The sequence below is a fragment of the Salvelinus fontinalis genome, chromosome 14 (assembly GCF_029448725.1).
Source record: "Salvelinus fontinalis isolate EN_2023a chromosome 14, ASM2944872v1, whole genome shotgun sequence".
Classification (NCBI taxonomy): Eukaryota; Metazoa; Chordata; class Actinopteri; order Salmoniformes; family Salmonidae; genus Salvelinus; species Salvelinus fontinalis.
In genome coordinates, this window is record NC_074678.1 from 9,075,430 (window position 1) to 9,090,972 (window position 15,543).

General features: G+C 47.0%; 1 protein-coding gene across 3 annotated transcripts in view; it reads right to left on the reverse strand.

The window, feature by feature from the left end:
* Nucleotides 1–14,822, reverse strand: part of LOC129869462 (unconventional myosin-VIIa) — a 100,731-nt gene extending 85,909 nt beyond the window's left edge. For 2 of the 3 annotated variants that reach the window (XM_055943909.1, XM_055943908.1), the window contains exons 1-8: nucleotides 14,630–14,822; nucleotides 14,122–14,163; nucleotides 13,767–13,868; nucleotides 11,333–11,485; nucleotides 8,943–9,127; nucleotides 7,000–7,121; nucleotides 6,637–6,779; nucleotides 4,288–4,401 (exon numbers count right to left, since the gene is read on the reverse strand). In XM_055943909.1, coding sequence (XP_055799884.1) covers nucleotides 4,288–4,401; nucleotides 6,637–6,779; nucleotides 7,000–7,121; nucleotides 8,943–9,127; nucleotides 11,333–11,485; nucleotides 13,767–13,868; nucleotides 14,122–14,139 — 837 coding nt within the window. In that variant the 5' untranslated portion in view covers nucleotides 14,140–14,163; nucleotides 14,630–14,822. Of the gene's footprint in view, nucleotides 1–104; nucleotides 118–4,287; nucleotides 4,402–6,636; nucleotides 6,780–6,999; nucleotides 7,122–8,942; nucleotides 9,128–11,332; nucleotides 11,486–13,766; nucleotides 13,869–14,121; nucleotides 14,164–14,629 lie in introns of those variants that run through there. The other variant, XM_055943911.1, reaches the window with a different exon arrangement.
* Nucleotides 14,823–15,543: the final 721 nt, after the last annotated feature.

Consider the following 15,543-nt stretch of genomic DNA (forward strand, 5'->3'; position numbering starts at 1 on the left):
CAATAAGGGATCAGAGCTTTCACCTGGATTCTCCTGGTCGGTCAAGGAAAGAGCAGGTGTCCTTAATGTTTTGTACACTCAGTGTAAATGTCTGTGGTTGTTACCATGGTGAGGTAGTTGTACTATATAGATATGTGGTTGTTACCATGGTGAGGTAGTTGTACTATATAGATATGGTTGTGGTTGTTACCATGGTGAGGTAGTTGTACTATATATATATGTGGTTGTTACCATGGTGAGGTAGTTGTACTATATAGATATGTGGTTGTTACCATGGTGAGGTAGTTGTACTATATATATATGTGGTTGTTACCATGGTGAGGTAGTTATACTATATATATATGTGGTTGTTACCATGGTGAGGTAGTTGTACTATATAGATATGGTTGTGGTTGTTACCATGGTGAGGTAGTTGTACTATATATATATGTGTGTGTGGTTGTTACCATGGTGAGGTAGTTGTACTATATATATATGTGGTTGTTACCATGGTGAGGTAGTTGTACTATATAGATATGGTTGTGGCTGTTACCATGGTGAGGTAGTTGTACTATATATATATGTGGTTGTTACCATGGTGAGGTAGTTATACTATATATATATGTGGTTGTTACCATGGTGAGGTAGTTGTACTATATATATATATGTGTGTGTGGTTGTTACCATGGTGAGGTAGTTGTACTATATAGATATGGTTGTGGTTGTTACCATGGTGAGGTAGTTGTACTATATATATATGTGTGTGTGGTTGTTACCATGGTGAGGTAGTTGTACTATATATATATGTGGTTGTTACCATGGTGAGGTAGTTATACTATATATATATGTGGTTGTTACCATGGTGAGGTAGTTGTACTATATATATATGTGGTTGTTACCATGGTGAGGTAGTTGTACTATATAGATATGGTTGTGGCTGTTACCATGGTGAGGTAGTTGTACTACACTGCTCAAAAAAATCAAGGGAACACTTAAACAACACAATGTAACTCCAAGTCAATCACACTTCTGTGAAATCAAACTGTCCACTTAGGAAGCAACACTGATTGACAATACATTTCACATGCTGTTGTGCAAATGGAATAGACAAAAGGTGGAAATTATAGGCAATTAGCAAGACACCCCCAATAAAGGAATGGTTCTGCAGGTGGTGACCACAGACCACTTCTCAGTTCCTATGCTTCCTGGCTGATGTTTTGGTCACTTTTGAATGCTGGCGGTGCTCTCACTCTAGTGGTAGCATGAGACGGAGTCTACAACCCACAAGTGGCTCAGGTAGTGCAGCTCATCCAGGATGGCACATCAATGCGAGCTGTGGCAAGAAGGTTTGCTGTGTCTGTCAGCGTAGTGTCCAGAGAATGCAGGCGCTACCAGGAGACAGGCCAGTACATCAGGAGACGTGGAGGAGGCCGTAGGAGGGCAACAACCCAGCAGCAGGTGTCACGTTCCTGACCTGTTTTCTCTTGTTTTATATGTCTTTATTGGTCAGGGCGTGAGTGTTGGGTGGGCAGTCTATGTTTTCTATTTCTATGTGGGGTTTTGTGTTCGGCCTGGTATGATTCTCAATTAGAGACAGGTGTGTATCGTTTGTCTCTGATTGAGAGTCATACTAAGGCAGCCAGGGTTTCACTGGTGTTTTGTGGGTGTTTGTTTCCTGTGTTAGCGTTTGGGCCACACAGGACTGTTGCAGGTTAGTCACGTTTGTTGTTTTGTTAATTTGTAGTGTTTGTTGGTTTGCCATTAAAATCATGAATACCTCCTACTCCGCATCTTGGTCCGATCCATGCTCCTCCTCGTCTGAGGAGGAGAACGACATTGACAACCTTTACAGAAACACCCACCAAACCAGGACCAAGCGGATTGGAGAAGGACGGCAAGAACCAAAGCAATGGAGAGAAGAGGAATGGACTTGGGAGGAGATCCTAGACGGTAAAGGACCCTGGGCACAGCCAGTGGAGTGTCGCCGCCCCAAAGCGGAGCTGGAGGCAGCGAAAGCGGAGAGGCGGCATTATGAGGCGCTTGCAAGGCAGAGTGGCTGGAAACCCGAGAGGCTCACCCAAACATTTCTTGGGGGGGGGATAAAGGGGAGTGTGGCGAAGCCGGGTTGGATACCTGAGTCAACTCCCCGGGCTTACCGTGGAGTGAGAGGGCGTCGTACTGGTCAGACACCGTGTTATGCGGTAAAGCGCACGGTGTCCCCAGTACGCGTGCTTAGCCCAGTGCGGGCTATTCCACCTTGCCGCACTGAGAGGGCTAGGTTGGGCATCGAGCCGGATGTCATGAAGCCGGCCCAACGTATCTGGCCTCCAGTACGTCTCCTCGGGCCGGCGTACATGGCACCAGCCTTACAGGTGGTGTCCCCGGTTCGCCTGCATAGCCCAGTGCGGGCTATTCCACCTCGCCGCACTGGCAGGGCTACGGGGACCATTCAACCTGGTAGGGTTGGGGAGGCTCGGTGCTCAAGAGCACGTGTCCTCCTTCACGGTCCGGTATATCCGGCGCCACCTTCCCACCCCAGCTCAGTACCACCAGTGCCTACACCACGCACCAGGCTTCCAGTGCATCACCAGAGTCCTGTTACTCCTCTCCGCACTCGCCCTGAGGTGCGTGCCCTCAGCCCGGTACCTCCAGTTCCGGCACCACGCATCAGGCCTATAGTGCGTCTCAGCCGGCCAGAGTCTGCCCTCTGCCCAGCGGCGCCTGAACTGCCCGTCTGCCCAGCGGCGCCTGAACTGCCCGTCTGCCCAGCGCCGTCTGAGCCATCCGTCTGCCCAGCGCCGTCTGAGCCATCCGTCTGCCCAGCGCCATCTGAGCCATCCGTCTGCCCAGCGCCGTCTGAGCCATCCGTCTGCCCAGCGCCGTCTGAGCCATCTGTCTGCCCAGCGCCATCTGAGTCATCCGTCTGCCACGAGCCATTAGAGCCGCCCGTCTGTCCCGAGCCAGTAGAGCCGTCCGTCAGTCAGGAGCCGCTAGAGCCGTCCGTCAGTCAGGAGCTGCCAGAGACGCCAGCCAGTCAGGAGCTGCCAGAGACGCCAGCCAGTCAGGAGCTGCCAGACACGCCCGCCAGTCAGGAGCTGCCAGAGACGCCCGCCAGTCAGGAGCTGCCAGAGACGCCCGCCAGTCAGGAGCTGCCAGAGACGTCCGCCAGTCAGGAGCTGCCAGAGACGCCCTCCAGTCATGAGCTGCCCTCCAGTCATGAGCTGCCCTCCAGTCATGAGCTGCCCTCCAGTCATGAGCTGCCCTCCAGTCATGAGCTGCCGCCCCTTATCCCGGAGCTGCCGCCCCTTATCCCGGAGCTGCCGCCCCTTATCCCGGAGCTGCCGCCCCTTATCCCGGAGCTGCTGCCCCTTATCCCGGAGCTGCTGCCCCTTATCCTGGAGCTGCTGCCCCTTATCCCGGTGCTGGCCCTTATCCCGATGCTGCCCCTTCATTTAGGTGGGTTGAGTTGGAGGGTGGTCATTGGGAGGGGGATACGGAAGCGGGGAGTGACTATGGTGGGGTGGGGACTTCGCCCAGAGCCTGAGCCACCACCGTGGTCAGATGCCCACCCAGACCCTCCCCTAGACTTTGTGCTGGTGCGCCCGGAGTTCGCACCTTAAGGGGGGGGTTATGTCACGTTCCTGACCTGTTTTCTCTTGTTTTATATGTCTTTATTGGTCAGGGCGTGAGTGTTGGGTGGGCAGTCTATGTTTTCTATTTCTATGTGGGGTTTTGTGTTCGGCCTGGTATGATTCTCAATTAGAGACAGGTGTGTATCGTTTGTCTCTGATTGAGAGTCATACTAAGGCAGCCAGGGTTTCACTGGTGTTTTGTGAGTGTTTGTTTCCTGTGTTAGCGTTTGGGCCACACAGGACTGTTGCAGGTTAGTCACGTTTGTTGTTTTGTTGATTTGTAGTGTTTGTTGGTTTGCCATTAAAATCATGAATACCTCCTACTCCGCATCTTGGTCCGATCCATGCTCCTCCTCGTCTGAGGAGGAGAACGACATTGACAACCTTTACAGCAGGACCGCTACCTCCGCCTTTGAGCAGGAGGAGCACTGCCAGAGCCCTGCAAAATGACCTCCAGCAGGCCACAATTGTGCAAGCATTTTTTGTGTTTGATTTCACAGAAGTGTGATTGACTTGGAGTTACATTGTGTTGTTTAAGTGTTCCCTTTATTTTTTTGAGCAGTGTATATAGATATGTGTGTGGTTGTTACCATGGTGAGGTAGTTGTACTATGTAGATATGGTTGTGGTTGTTACCATGGTGAGGTAGTTGTACTATATAGATATGTGGTTGTTACCATGGTGAGGTAGTTGTACTCGGAGGCGTTGCCTAGAGACAGGATCTTCTTCTGTTCAGCCGGCATCCCCATCAACATACAGTAGAAGATGTGGTAGTTCCTCTCCTCAGGGGCCTGCAGATACAAACACAGTCACAACACACAGTCACACTACCTCACTATGGACCTGGACAACAAACACAGAACACACTACCTCACTATGGACCTGCACAACAAACACAGAACACACTACCTCACTATGGACCTGGACAACAAACACAGAACACACTACCTCACTATGGACCTGCACAACAAACACAGAACACACTACCTCACTATGGACCTGGACAACAAACACAGAACACACTACCTCACTATGGACCTGGACAACAAACACAGAACACACTACCTCACTATGGACCTGCACAACAAACACAGAACACACTACCTCACTATGGACCTGGACAACAAACACAGTCACACTACCTCACTATGGACCTGCACAACAAACACAGTCACAACACACTACCTCACTATGGACCTGGACAACAAACACAGTCACAACACACAGTCACACTACCTCACTATGGACCTGGACAACAAACACAGTCACAACACACAGTCACACTACCTCACTATGGACCTGCACAACAAACACAGAACACACTACCTCACTATGGACCTGGACAACACACACAGTCACAACACACTACCTCACTATGGACCTACACAACAAACACAGAACACACTACCTCACTATGGACCTGCACAACAAACACAGAACACACTACCTCACTATGGACCTGCACAACAAACACAGAACACACTACCTCACTATGGACCTGCACAACAAACACAGTCCCAACACACTACCTCACTATGGACCTGCACAACAAACACAGAACACACTACCTCACTATGGACCTACACAACAAACACAGAACACACTACCTCACTATGGACCTGGACAACAAACACAGAACACACTACCTCACTATGGACCTGGACAACAAACACAGAACACACTACCTCACTATGGACCTGCACAACAAACACAGAACACACTACCTCACTATGGACCTGGACAACAAACACAGTCCCACTACCTCACTATGGACCTGGACAACAAACACAGTCCCACTACCTCACTATGGACCTGCACAACAAGCAATAGTTTCTTGCCACCCGTAACGATCTGTTAAACATGGTGGTGAACTTTCACTTTTACATTGATGTCAGTGGGAGAGGGAAAATTCCACTTACAGTTTTTCTCAATCGTAAACAAGCATTTTTTGTGACAATTTTGTCGTTTTTCGAAACAGAGTCCACAAGACGCAGAACTCTGTGGCCTTTTGCAAAACTGTAAATGCTTTTTATTTTAATTTTAAATGTATTTGCCTCGTCAAAACATAAATACATTCATCAAAACTATATCATACCATCGGTATCATCACAATGCAATTCCATGTGTTCAATACAAAGGCTGGTTTGCTCATTGTTTTGAAGACTTTCCATTGGTGCACAGAAACACAATCCGACAACAGAAATAAGGAAAGGCGAATAGAATGAATAATCACAACTGATATGAACGTATAGGCCAACAATCCACACCAAAACAAAGCTCTATAATGAAAGATCACGATGACCGATGAGTAACACAACTTCGTTCTCTACATCTCTGCATGTCCGCAATATTATAAACAATCATAACAAGATATTTCCACATATCTTACAGGGTATGACACCAATGGGGTGATGTAGAATGCTGTGCAAGTAGTATTTGTAGTATTTGTAGTATTCTGTAGTATCCTACAGGGTAGTATTTGCTGATTGCCGTAAACAGTGAACACAGTTGCACACATTTCTCTTTCGTAAATTGTGTATTCACTTTTGACATTTTGTATTTCAAGTTTTACAATAGACCACCGACAAATACGCAAGTCAGGCACTAAGGCGAGAAAATGATCAGAAATTTTGCACATGTATTTGAGTAATTGATCATTGCTGTTCTGTTCTAGATACGTTTTCAACACAGATCCATTGCTTGTACGCCAATGAGGAAAAACTGTAAGTAAAAGTTTGAATTCACCCCTTTAATTGTAACACCCCTTTAATTGTAACACCCCTTTAATTGTAACACCCCTTTAATTGTAATAACCCTTTAATTGTAACACTCCTTTAATTGTAACACCCCTTTAATTGTAACACTCCTTTAATTGTAACACCCCTTTAATTGTAACACCCCTTTAATTGTAACACCCCTTTAATTGTAACACCACCCCTTTAATTGTAACACCACCCCTTTAATTGTAACGCCCCTTTAATTGTAACACCCCTTTAATTGTATGGCTGTAAATCCACGTCTCCTACCTGTCTGCAGACGCGGGACTTCTCCAAGAGGTACTGTTCTATCTTAGCCCCTTCGATGGCGCCGCCCTTAGTGAAGTTAATGTCTATGTACTTCCCAAAACGACTGGAGTTGTCATTGCGGATGGTTTTGGCATTACCAAAGGCTGAAAGAATAACAGAAGTTGCGATATGTTTGTAAGGTAGTGAAGAGTAGAGAAAAAGAAAAAAAAACATTTTCATTATGAAGGGACCACAGGTCCAGGGAGAGCAGATTGAAATCACATTCATTCATTATTCTGGTGCGAGAAGAAGATCCCAGCCTGATGAACTCATGAATCAATCAAATCAATCAATTGTCTTTATGACAGCCCCAAAGGCCTTTACCCTCCAGGATCGGGTTGGCCTCCAAGATCTGTTGTTCTATCCAGGAGTGTTGTCCACTGACAGCAGCTAGGAACTGGAGCATCAACTTGGTGCTCTCGGTCTTTCCTGCTCCAGACTCACCACTGAAACACACAGGAAACATTGTTTTTTTTAAAGGCTATACAATCTAAATGTACTCTTCTAGTTGATTGTATCATGGGTGCATGGTCCTGTTTTTCAGACCTAGTTACTCCCCACAAAAGGGGCAAAAACACTTGTTGAATCAAAAAGTTGTTTACACGTCAATTTCCAACAAAAGAATATCAATGTGATGACGCTGAACCAATGTTGTTTTCAGTGGCGACCCGTCATTCAGGGCGACTCGTCATTCAGGGCGACCCGTCATTCAGGGCGACCCGTCATCCAGGGCGACCCGTCATTCAGGGCGACTCGTCATTCAGGGCGACCCGTCATCCAGGGCGACCCGTCACTCAGGGCGACCCGTCATTCAGGGCGACCCGTCACTCAGGGCGACCCGTCATTCAGGGCGACCCGTCACTCAGGGCGACCCGTCAATCAGGGCGACCCGTCATTCAGGGCGACCCGTCAATCAGGGCGACCCGTCATTCAGGGCGACCCGTCAATCAGGGCGACCCGTCAATCAGGGCGACCCGTCATTCAGGGCGACCCGTCATTCAGGGTGACCCGTCATTCAGGGCGACCCGTCATTCAGGGCGACCCGTCAATCAGGGCGACCCGTCATTCAGGGCGACCCGTCATTCAGGGCGACCCGTCATTCAGGGCGACCCGTCATCCAGGGCGACCCGTCATTCAGGGCGACCCGTCACTCAGGGCGACCCGTCATTCAGGGCGACCCGTCACTCAGGGCGACCCGTCATTCAGGGCGACCCGTCATTCAGGGCGACCCGTCATCCAGGGCGACCCGTCATTCAGGCCGACCCGTCATTCAGGGCGACCCGTCATTCAGGGCGACCCGTCATCCAGGGTGACCCGTCATTCAGGGCGACCCGTCATTCAGGGCCTGTGAGGCAGATTGTAAAATATCATTTTTTTGTGGGGATAGGGCTTGCCTGTATTGCATGTTATTTTGGCATTAATACGTGTCACATGTCAGTTTGTAAACAATGTAAACAAATATATACATATATCACCGAGTTCATAAAGCCACATACAAACCTGGCCTCTTTTTGTTTGTTTTCTTGAGTTAAGGCAGTTCTGTTGGGACAGCTTTCTGTTGGTCCTAACAGTTTGTGGACACCGTTGGTCAACCGTTATAGTGCAGCTAATGTGTTGTTTAGTGTTACGTTGTGTTGTGGCTTTGCATGGCATGCATCACTTTTTTGTTCTTCTTTTCCCCACCAAGATTTACATGTTAAAATCGCCACTGGTTGTTTTAAGGCTACATCAACTTTTGACCTAAACCCAATGACAGGTTACATTTTTTTTATAAATTGATTTCACGTTGATATCAAGTTATTTGACAACTCCACCAAATCTAGACGTTGAACTGATGTCTGGGCCCAGTATGTATACAACCTCCTGGCCCCTCCCCCTCCCTCCCTCTCCCCCCCTCTCCTCCCCCTCCCTCCCTCTCCTCCCTCCCTCTCCCCCCTCTCCTCCCTCTCCCTCCCTCCCTCTCCCCCTCTCCCCCCCCTCCCTCCCTCTCCTCCCCCCCTCTCCTCCCCCTCCCTCCCTCTCCTCCCCCCCTCTCCTCCCTCCCTCCCTCCCTCTCCCCCTCTCCTCCCCCTCCCTCCCTCTCCTCCCTCCCTCTCCTCCCTCCCTCCCTCTCCCCCCTCTTCCCTCTCCCCCCTCTCCTCCCTCTCCCTCTCCCTCCCTCTCCCCCCTCTCCTCCCTCTCCTCCCCCTCCCTCCCTCTCCTCCCCCTCCCTCCCTCTCCCCCTCTCCTCCCTCTCCCTCCTCTCCCCCCTCTCCCCCCTCTCCGACCTGATGACACAGCACTGGTCCTTCTTGTTGCGTCTCATGTTGAAGAAGCAGCCGTCTGCGATGGCGAACACGTGTGGCGGCAGCTCTCCCAGCCGGCGGTCCGTGTACAGATGCACCTGCTCTGTAGTATAGAGAGGCAGCAGCTGGTACGGGTTCACCGCCACCAGAATGGAGCCTGTGTAAGTCTAGACACAACACAGAGAGAGGAACATTGTGGCTGTCACACACACAGTGGTACTGAGATGGGTGATGTGAGTGTGTGTGTGTGTGTGTGTGTGTTTGTGTGAGAATGAGAGAGACGTTATCCGTCAGAATGTGGCACTACTGATGAAAAGCGTGTGTGCCCAAACAACACCATTGCATTAATCAACATTCAGTAACGCCACAGTATAACCCTTAGTCTCGCTTGCCTGAGAAAGAGGCTATACAACCTCCTCCAGCCGGGACACAGCGTAGAGAGGGGTGTGGCTACTCAGTCAACGAAGTGTTTAGGATTTACTATCCAGATACCATGACAACCAGACAACCAATGGTTTGACATTTAAAGGCCTAGTGCAGTCAGAATTCCGTTTTTTATCTGTGTTTTATCTCATATTGTACGATATGAGATAAATATTTAATATTTATAAAATATATTTAAATATTTATAACTACCTCACCATGGTAACAACCACACACACATCTATATAGTACAACTACCTCACCATGGTGACAACCACAACCATATCTATATTTAAATCAGTGTTATTTCCTGACAGCTGCTGGTTGAAAATACAATCTACACTGGACCTTCTAATCAGCAGGTCTGCATGAGGGCGGGAGTTTCGGCGTTCCGTGGCGACATCACCAGGCAGTAAATTGATTCATTTACCAATAATATAGACCGTTCCAAAGCTCTCTGCCAATAACAGCTAGTTTTCAGTTTTCCCCTTCCCACTCAGACCACTCCCAGACAGTCCTAGCAAAAGTCTTGCTTGAGAAATAGTTTTTCTTTGCCCAATTTCAATAGAAATCTATTACGGGTAAGGTAAGAAATGATTTGATAATTGAAAATAAAAACATTTGCATTGGGCCTTTATTACCCAGTTATGATACCAAAACCTACTATCTATAAGGTTAGAAAGTCACTGCAATGGGCTTGGTGTTCAGAAGCCACATCACATTTCATGTTTGCAACGTCGTATAAAAAATCAAATATTAAACCAAACATCGTCCCCTTATTTTCTATATTTCAAACAAGTCCTGATTCATGAAGGCAAGCAGACAGACAGTGGTTTAGGGTGTTGGCAGCTTGGCAGGGCAACACTGGGACGTTCTCATTCAACACATAAGAGGAACATTGGTCTCTATGGAGACAAACACCAGTGTGATAATCCTAACTACAGGGCAAAGTCTATCTATCTGTCACAGACAGAGCATTCACTTCAGCCAGAGAGGAATACTGTGCTGAGTCTCCCAACGAGCGTAAACCACCAGTCATCATGAACAAGCTAGTTATATATCATTTATCGTGAATGGGGTTCTTTCTAACCAAGAAGATGACAGTTGAGTCTTTGCATAATGTTTGATCACTTATGATCATTGATCTGTCAATAAAAATATATGTGGTTCTACCTGGTTTAACCTGGTTTAACCTGACTCTACCGGACTCTACCTGACTCTACCTGACTCTACCGGACTCTATCTGGTTTAACCTGACTCTACCGGACTCTACCTGACTCTACCGGACTCTATCTGGTTTAACCTGACTCTACCGGACACTATCTGGTTTAACCTGACTCTACCGGACTCTACCTGACTCTACCTGACTCTACCGGACTCTATCTGGTTTAACCTGACTCTACCGGACTCTATCTGGTTTAACCTGACTCTACCGGACTCTATCTGGTTTAACCTGACTCTACCGGACTCTACCGGACTCTACCTGACTCTACCGGACTCTATCTGGTTTAACCTGACTCTACCTGACTCTAGCGGACTCTATCTGGTTTAACCGGACTCTACCTGGTTCTACCTGGTTCAACCGGACTCTACCGGACTCTACCTGGTTCAACCGGACTCTACCTGGTCGTAGCTGGTTCTACCGGACTCTACCTGGTCGTATCTGGCTCTACCGGACTCTACCTGGTCGTATCTGGTTCTACCGGACTCTACCTGGTCGTAGCTGGTTCTACCTGGTTCTACCTTTCACGCATCTCTGCAACTTCCTTATCGGTTGTTATCAACAAAGGTATAATTTGTACCATTTTGCACATCCCATTTCCAGCTGGGGAGGAGGGGCAATGATTGTTTTAAGAACTTAGTAAGGTGGATTACAGATACAACGATATGAATAGGGACTAAATAGTTGATATAGTACACCACACAATATATGTACGAAATATACTAACATAGATGATACCGTCCTTGTGTCGGACCAGGAGGTTCCTGAGGAGCCCGGCCTCGTTGAGGTCTCCCAGTCTAATCATGTCGTCCACTCCGTTAACAGACGTAGGGTGCATGGGCCGGAATTCATCCTCTTTCTTCTTGTTGATCTCATGCTCCTGCAACGATCAATAACACTGTCACAATATATCACAATATCAGGAGTAATATTTTATTCTGAGGCCAAAGATTTCTCAGACAAAAAAAAAAAAAAAAAAAACATCCAGCTCTTTATTTCACTTCAAATAACCAACAACAACAAAATGTCCTCATGAGAAGTTATTTTGTGGAGTGGTTGAAGACAAAATAATCAACAGAACCCCCCCCCCCCCCCCAAAAAAAAGAGGACAGGACACATAACAATATTTCATAGAAACATTCAGGTGTACAGAACAGGTACAGTACCTTCCAGTAGACAGTTAGGAGGTACAGGTAGGTATTGGACAGGTAACTAGGTACAGTACCTTCCAGTAGACAGTTAGGAGGTACAGGTAGGTATTGGACAGGTAACTAGGTACAGTACCTTCCAGTAGACAGTTAGGAGGTACAGGTAGGTATTGGACAGGTAACTAGGTGCAGTACCTTCCAGTAGACAGTTAGGAGGTACAGGTAGGTATTGGACAGGTAACTAGGTACAGTACCTTCCAGTAGACAGTTAGGAGGTACAGGTAGGTATTGGACAGGTAACTAGGTACAGTACCTTCCAGTAGACAGTTAGGAGGTACAGGTAGGTATTGGACAGGTAACTAGGTACAGTACCTTCCAGTAGACAGTTAGGAGGTACAGGTAGGTATTGGACAGGTAACTAGGTACAGTACCTTACAGTAGACAGTTAGGAGGTACAGGTAGGTATTGGACAGGTAACTAGGTACAGTACCTTCCAGTAGACAGTTAGGAGGTACAGGTAGGTATTGGACAGGTAACTAGGTACAGTACCTTACAGTAGACAGTTAGGAGGTACAGGTAGGTATTGGACAGGTAACTAGGTACAGTACCTTCCAGTAGACAGTTAGGAGGTACAGGTAGGTATTGGACAGGTAACTAGGTACAGTACCTTCCAGTAGACAGTTAGGAGGTACAGGTAGGTATTGGACAGGTAACTAGGTACAGTACCTTCCAGTATACAGTTAGGAGGTACAGGTAGGTATTGGACAGGTAACTAGGTACAGTACCTTCCAGTAGACAGTTAGGAGGTACAGGTAGGTCTTGGACAGGTAACTAGGTACAGTACCTTCCAGTAGACAGTTAGGAGGTACAGGTAGCTATTGGACAGGTAACTAGGTACAGTACCTTCCAGTAGACAGTTAGGAGGTACAGGTAGGTATTGGACAGGTAACTAGGTACCATACCTTCCAGTAGACAGTTAGGAGGTACAGGTAGGTATTGGACAGGTAACTAGGTACAGTACCTTCCAGTAGACAGTTAGGAGGTACAGGTAGGTATTGGACAGGTAACTAGGTACAGTACCTTCCAGTAGACAGTTAGGAGGTACAGGTAGGTATTGGACAGGTAACTAGGTACAGTACCTTCCAGTAGACAGTTAGGAGGTACAGGTAGGTATTGGACAGGTAATTAGGTACAGTACCTTCCAGTAGACAGTTAGGAGGTACAGGTAGGTATTGGACAGGTAACTAGGTACAGTACCTTCCAGTAGACAGTTAGGAGGTACAGGTAGGTATTGGACAGGTAACTAGGTACAGTACCTTCCAGTAGACAGTTAGGAGGTACAGGTAGGTATTGGACAGGTAATTAGGTACAGTACCTTCCAGTAGACAGTTAGGAGGTACAGGTAGGTATTGGACAGGTAACTAGGTACAGTACCTTCCAGTAGACAGTTAGGAGGTACAGGTAGGTATTGGACAGGTAACTAGGTACAGTACCTTCCAGTAGACAGTTAGGAGGTACAGGTAGGTATTGGACAGGTAACTAGGTACAGTACCTTCCAGTAGACAGTTAGGAGGTACAGATAGGTACTGGACAGGTAACTAGGTACAGTACCTTCCAGTAGACAGTTAGGAGGTACAGGTAGGTCTTGGACAGGTAACTAGGTACAGTACCTAGACAGTTAGGAGGTACAGGTAGGTATTGGACAGGCAACTAGGTACAGTACCTTCCAGTAGACAGTTAGGAGGTACAGGTAGGTATTGGACAGGTAACTAGGTACAGTACCTTCCAGTAGACAGTTAGGAGGTACAGGTAGGTATTGGACAGGTAACTAGGTACCTTCCAGTAGACAGTTAGGAGGTACAGGTAGGTATTGGACAGGTAACTAGGTACAGTACCTTCCAGTAGACAGTTAGGAGATACAGGTAGGTATTGGACAGGTAACTAGGTACAGTACCTTCCAGTAGACAGTTAGGAGGTACAGGTAGGTATTGGACAGGTAACTAGGTACAGTACCTTTCCTTCATCATCGAAGAGCTGTAGCTTTCCAGTGTCGGTCAGCTTGACCTCAGCTCCGATGGGCACCCCCTGACCGGAGTCTACCCACACCCATTCACCCTGGGGGGGGGGGGGGGATGGACAGCCAATACTGAGGATACTGGACTACATACTGAGATTAAACTAATGAAAAGTCACCTACACAGACACGCTATGAAAGACATTGCTTCAAATCTTTTAACTATTTTCCCCCAATAATGTTTAAAATTCATATTTTCTGTCAAAGACAATGTTGAGGATAGGACCTGTTACAAATCATACAAGCAATCCTTGAACATTTTGTATGAGAAGAGTACAGTAATAGTTATCTTACCTTCCTCAAAACCACCATGATTAAAAATGTCTCGTCTCCAATCTATAGATTTAGAGAGAAAAAACAAAAAGGTGTGTATGATTCCATATTGTATGGAAAAGTGCACTACAAAGTGCACTACTTTTGACCAGAGCCCTATTGGACCCTGGTCAAAAGTAGTGCACTATACTGAGAATAGTGTAACATTTGGGATACAGTCAATATATCAGTCGTATAAAATGGCTGCCGTGTCAGCCAGGACCACTCCCTTTTACAGTAAAACAATATTGACACACAATTGTGACACCAGATGGTTAAGGCCTTGTGATTCCTGCTTCAATTCAATTGAATTTAAGTTGAGGTTTTACTGAAATCAAATGATTCAATAGATTCTGAATCCTATTTATATATTTATATTTACATCTTATTACTGGTACATTATGGCTGTCGTCACAACACCATTAGAAGAATCAAAATAACTTAGACAATTATGGTTCAAACCAACCCCTTGTAGCAGCCCATGTCTTACCCGTAGAGGTTATATTGCTGTAGAGGTCTGTAGAAGCTCTCCCTGGTCCTGTAGCCAGTTCAGTCCTCAGCCACTGTTCAATTGTCTGTCCTGTCCAGTCCACCAAGAGAAATAAAACAGCCAGTACTGTGAACCAGGAAACAGGAGGACAACGAGAGCTATGCCAACACAGCACAACCAGCACCTCTTTATGGCCTGAAGACTTTGATCTCAGACACCCAGCACGGGAAATAATCAGAGCAGTTACAGTCAACGCATGACAGGTAGGTCCAGTGTAGGTAACACCCAGTACAGGTACACTGAGGGAAGGTCCACCCCGAGGAAGGCCCATCCCGAGCAGGCCCACCCAGAGGAAGGCCCACCTCGATTTGGCCCACCCCGAGGAAGGCCCATCCCGAGCAGGCCCACCTCGAGCAGGCCCACCCCGATTTGGCCCACCCCGAGGAAGGCCCAGCCCGAGGAAGGCCCACCCCGAGGAAGGACCATCTCGAGTTGGCCCATCCTAAGGTCTAAAGGGAAGGGATACCTTATAGCAACCATCACGTCTCAAACCTTTCTCTTGTAGCATCACTGTTTCTATTTCAGCATTAGTTGTCACACCTCTGTTAGTAACAGGAAAGGCATGTAAAACAGGGCTGTAAAAGCAGCCTAATAAAATCTGAATTACATTATATTTCAGTGTATTGCTACACTAAATGTATCATAAACAATGTTGATTAAGATATTCTATAGTTCCTTCAGAAAGTATTCATACCCTTTGACTTATTCCACATTTTGTTGTGTTACAGCCTGAATTCAAAATAGATTAAATAGTTGTTTTTTCTCTCACCAATCTACACACAATACCATATAATGAAAAAGTGAAAATACGTTTTTAGACATTTTTACAAATTTATTGAAAATTAAATACAGAA